The following is a 5,515-nucleotide window of genomic DNA, read 5'->3' as shown; positions in this document are numbered from 1 at the left end:
ACTGACTGCTGGTCCAGGATAACTCGCACGAAAACTTCCGAAATATATATTCCAGGTTGAATAAACTTGTCAAACTAAGCAGAGAATCAATCTTCAGGATGTTATTATCATATATAACCAATAACGTTCCAACCGGAGCATACCTTTTCATCTGCAGCCAAATGGAACAGCGGTGACATCAACAGACAAATGTGCCACAGGAAAATGGCATTCTGTCGGGACACTGACTATTTCCCCTCCCATTCGGTCAAAGTTCACAGCAAATGCTCCATTCCACTTTCTACTGAATGAGGACTTCTACTGGAAGGCGTAGGAAGTGCTACCAGATCCATATCTTGTTGGGAAAGGAGGGGGCGATGACGTCAAAGTTTGGAAGATTGCCTGCCCTATGAGTTCTGTTATACTCACAGACATAATTCAAACAGTTTTAGAAACTTGTTTTCTATCCAATAGTAATAATAATATGCATATATTAGCAATCTAGGATAGAGTAGGATGCAGTTCACTATGGGCACGCAATTCATCCAAAGTGAAAATACTGCCCCCTATCCTCAACAAGTTAACACAGCGCGCATCCAACCCGGAAGCCAGCTGCACCAATGTGTCGGAGGAAGCACCTGGCAACCTTGGTTAGCGCGCACTGCGCGCGGCCCGCCACAGGAGTCGCGATGAGACAAGGATATCCCTACCGGCCAAGCACTCCCTAACCCAGACGGCGCTAGGCCAATTGTGTGTCGCCCCACGGACCTCCCGCGGCCGGTTACGACAGAGCCTGTGCGCGAACCCAGAGTCTGGTGGCACAGCTGGCGCTGCAGTACAGCGCCCTTAAACACTGCGCCACCCGGGAGGCCTCAACTTTAGGTATTTTTAAACGTTAATCATCGATCAAATTGTAGACGGGGCAATCTTTGCTCAATACAGGAATGAAAACAAACCAGCGCTGCTTTTCGCGTCTTGCGCAACTCACAAAAGTGTCCCCAGTTCCAAGTTGGCCTACTTCTTCATTGCACAATGGAATAACCTCAACCAAATTCCAAAGACTGGTGACATCCAGTGAAAGCGGTAGGAACTGAAAACAGGTTCCTATGAAATATCCCTTGGCAGTGACATCTCAGGGAACGGGGGGGGGGGGATTCTGAACAGTTAGTCCTCTGGGTTTTGCCTGCTACATAAGTTCTGTTATACTCACAGACATGATTCAAACAGTTTTAGAAATGTCAGTGTTTTCTATCCAAATATATGTATAATATGCATATCTTATATTCTTGGCATGAGTAGCAGGAAGTTGAAATTGGGCACGCTATTTAGCCCCAAGAGGTTACCGGACTTGCCTAGTTAAATAACCGTACCGTTTTCCAATTGTTATGAAAACTTGAAATCGGCCCTAATTAAACGGCCATTCCGATTAATCGCTCAACCTCTATTTGGTTCACTGCATTGGGTCAGGTAGTGTTCTCCTGGAATCCGCCAAACTCAGATCTCTCGGACTGCCAGATGGTTAAGTGTGTTTCATCACTCGAAGGCGTTTCCACTGCTCCAGAATCCAAAGGCTGAGAGATTTAATCTTAGGCTTGTATGCGGCTGCTTGACCACGGAAACCCAATAACGAACAGTTATTGTGCTGACGTTGCTTCCAGATGCCATTTGGAACTCTAGTGAGTTTCAACAGAGGACATACAGTTTTTACGCGATACAGCACTTGGTGGTCCTGTTCTGTGAGCTTGTGTGGCCTACCACTTTGTGCCTAGATGTTTCCACTTCACAATAATAGCTTTTGCAGTTGACGGGGGTAGCTCGAGCAGGGCAGAAATTTTACAAACGGACTTGTTGGAAAGGTGGAGTCCTATGACGGTGCCGAGGTAAAAGTTACAGCTCTTCAGTAAGGCCATTCTACTGTAAGTTTGTCTATGGAGATTGCGTGGCTGTGCTCAAATCTATGCACCTGTCAGCAACGGGTGTGGCTGAACTAGCCGAATCCACTAATTTGAAGTTGTGTATATATCTGTGTATATTTGATAAATGCTATGTGCAAAATAGAAAAGTTATCCAGCATATTGGTGTTGAGAACGATGTGACAGAGGCAGCAACGGAGTGAGGCGATTGAACAGCCCTTGCCTTGATTGTTTACGGAAGTTGGTTTCCTCAATTTAAGGTCTATAATCAATAGCCTACCATAAATGTGCTTGGCTTTATTAAATATTCCATGTACAGCTACAGAAATAAAAGATCCTGCTTCTGTTGCCTGTTTGAGTGAATGTTTATACTGATTCTGTGAGCGCCAAGCCTCACTCAACCGCAAAATGTCAGATAAAGCAATTTCACATTTGTCTGTTTTAGTCTTTGCTATGCTGTAAAGGCTTTTAAAGTCGTTGGAACAGACTGGTATTATAATTTGTTTACACTGTTCCAGGCGGGCAGAATGTTGTAACCTAACGGCACCTATTTGTCACAAAATATGCGCACAGCTCATACCTTCTCCTTAATGTTACAATTATGACCATAATAAGTAATGTCATTACGCTTTGTATAGTAGTAGCCTTGTATAACCACCTTCAAGCAGTAAGCCTAAGAGCGCGTTCTGTTTAGTCTCAGTAGCGTAACTTACTTAGTCCTATATTTCAATATACAGTGCATTTGGAAAGTTTTTTTTTTTTCTCTCCACCTTTTGTTGCATTACTGCCTTATTCTAAAATTGATTAAATACATATTTTTCCTTAATCTACACAAGCTACCCCATAATGACAAAGTGAAAACAGATTTAGACATTTTTGTATTATATAAGACAACTTCTTTACATAAGTATTCACACCCATGCTATGAGACTTGAAATTGAGCTCAGGTGCATCTGGTTTCCTTTGATCATCCTTGATGTTTCTACAACTTGATTGGAGTCCATCTGTGGTTAATGCAATTGATTGGGCATGATTTGGAAAGGCACATACCTGTCTATTTAAGGGCCCTCAGTTGATAGTGAATTTCAGCAAAACTAAGCCGTGAGGTCAAAGGAATTGTCCGTAGAGCTCAGACAGGATTGTCGGCACAGATCTTGGGAAGGGTACCAAAAAATGTGGAAGGTCCCCTAGAACACTGGCATCCGTCATTCTTACATTTTAATAAGTTTGGAACCACCAAGAGGCTTCCTGGAGCTGACCGCTGGCCAAACTGAGCAATCGATGAAGGGCCTTGGTCAGGGAGATGACCGAGAACCCGATGGTCGCTCTGACAGAGCTATAGAGTTCCTCTGTTGTGATGGTTGTCCTTCTGGAAGGTTCTCCCATCTCTGCAGCACTCCACCAATCATGCTTTTATGGTAGTCGCCAGATGGAAGCCACTCCTCAGTAAAGGCACTTGACAGCCTGCTTGGAGTTTGCAAAAAAGGCACCTAAAGACTCTGACTATGCGACACAAGATTCTCTGGTCTGATAAAACCAAGATTGAACTCTTTGTCCTGAATGCCTGTTGTCACATCTGGCGGAAACATGGCGGCAGCATCATGCTGTGGGGCTGTTTTTCAGCCTCAGGGACTGGGAGACTAGTCAGGATTACATGGTGTCCAGACAGGCTACTTACTGAATGGAATTATATACGCCCTTGGAGAATTGGCACACGTACACCCTGGTAAAAGCACCCGCCAATCAAAGCCTCTAGAGCAAATATTGTATCTTTTAAAACATATATATTTTTAAACTAGCCAAACCTTAGGCTTTCCAAAAGTAGGCACTAAGATAATCAATTGACAAGGAAAGTGTGACGGAGAGAGCTATGTTATAGTATGCCGATGAAATTGACAATCCTTAAAATAACAAATACACGCAACATGTCAGTTGCCTATTTATCAGCGACAACGCTGATTTTCAAGTGGGAGAGTGAAGGATTTTTTAAAAATACTGTGAGGAACTATTATTTTGCTGTGTCTATATATAAAAATAAACTGACTTAACAGGACAGAAACCAGACACATGCTCACATGTGGTGCATGAAATAAACCAAAACTTGATTCTCAGAAGTGTGGCAGGTGTGTGGCAACTCTGCAAATAACGTTTTCACTCAGAGAACGAGACCTGTACATTTTGTAATACAATCATGAAATTATTTTTTTTACCAAATGACAGAGGTTCCAATTGACACATTAGCGCATTATAGGCCTCGGAGACAGGACAACCTTGTTGAATAATTATTCAATCTGACACTGTTTTTGAAAGATCTATTTACTAGCACGCAAAGAAATAAAGTCCACAAACTTTTTTCACTGAAGTGCCATAGCCTATAGCGCTCTACACCCCTGCGTATCATCAGTTGGAAAGACAGATTAATTTAGCAAAACAATTGCTTATCATTAGTGAACTCCCACTATTGGAAGTTCTACTTTAGGTGCCTCCCACTATTTATCAACATGAGAATTACATTTATAAAAATAAATCCTGAAATGACTGTTTTCATCCATAACTCAGTGACATGGATATTCAATTACCGTAACAGCCCTAATCCTGCCCCATGGGTGGTTCTGGTTGATAATGTTTACTTGCATATTGGACTAACTATGCCAGAAAGATGTTCTATTCAAGACACCAGCCAGCTGTAGTTGAATTTCTATCCATAGCAATTTAAGTGCAGTTTGTTGGCTTCAGCAGCCTCTGGTTATCTTAGGATGCTCTTGTGAGTTCCATGTGTTAGGATTAAAAACTACATTCTTTAGTCAAGTCTGATCCTGATCACATCTTTCCCTAACTGTTCAATTGTGATTTAAGTAGATGGTGGTTTTAGCTGGTTTTGTCAACTAGTATCACATTGGGAGATTTGTCCTGGGGTGTGCTGTTAAAAGCAGTGACACTTCCTATGTGCAAAAAATAAAGATGGGTGTTTCTGCAATGGTCTTTACAACATGCATTCATTCAATTTTTCTTAGTTTTGACATTTGGTCAGTATTTGTAAAGTAACCATTAAAGGCATGTCCTGAACATCTCAGTTAACTGATCCACTAACCGTCACCCTTCTGTCTACCACAGGATCAAGCGTGCTTTCCTGATTGAGGAGCAGAAGATCGTTGTCAAGGTCCTTAAAGCACAGGCACAGAGTCAAAAATCTAAGTAAATGTGTATTTGTACTGCAACATTAAAATAATTGAAATATGTTTAGTGTCCTGACTCAAATGGTGTAACTGTCCATAGTATTCCTCAATTTGAAGTTTGAGTCCAGTGTTTCTCAATGTGAACTACCATTTTGTAGTTTTGATTGAGACTGAAGTTTGAAAACTGAGTGGACTACTGAACATTGATCTATTCACTTAGTGTTGACACTGACATTACATCCAGGAATTGTATATTTTATTAAATATTAAGATGGTGCTGCATGTGCTTGCATTTATGAAGGTGAGCAGGCTTTTAAACTGATATTATTTGATGACAAGGTAAACAAGTTGCTTTACTACAATTAAACCATTTTTGTAAAGAGATCAGTCATCCATCTGACTAAATATTTACTAATGTTCAGTGGCTGTTGCTGCTATCAAGCTGGC

At 41.6% G+C, this 5,515-nt stretch overlaps 1 protein-coding gene across 1 annotated transcript in view; it reads left to right on the top strand.

Moving 5' to 3' along the window:
- The window catches only part of LOC110500321 (large ribosomal subunit protein eL34), a 15,953-nt gene extending 10,822 nt beyond the window's left edge, over positions 1-5,131 (top strand). The window contains exon 5 of the mRNA XM_021577625.3: positions 5,007-5,131. Coding sequence (XP_021433300.1) covers positions 5,007-5,091 — 85 coding nt within the window. The 3' untranslated portion in view covers positions 5,092-5,131. The remainder of the gene's footprint in view (positions 1-5,006) is intronic.
- Positions 5,132-5,515: the final 384 nt, after the last annotated feature.

Source organism: Oncorhynchus mykiss, chromosome 21 (assembly GCF_057628025.1).
Source record: "Oncorhynchus mykiss isolate SJ-2025 chromosome 21, ASM5762802v1, whole genome shotgun sequence".
NCBI classification, from domain to species: domain Eukaryota; kingdom Metazoa; phylum Chordata; class Actinopteri; order Salmoniformes; family Salmonidae; genus Oncorhynchus; species Oncorhynchus mykiss.
This window is presented reverse-complemented; position numbering and strand designations above follow the sequence as displayed.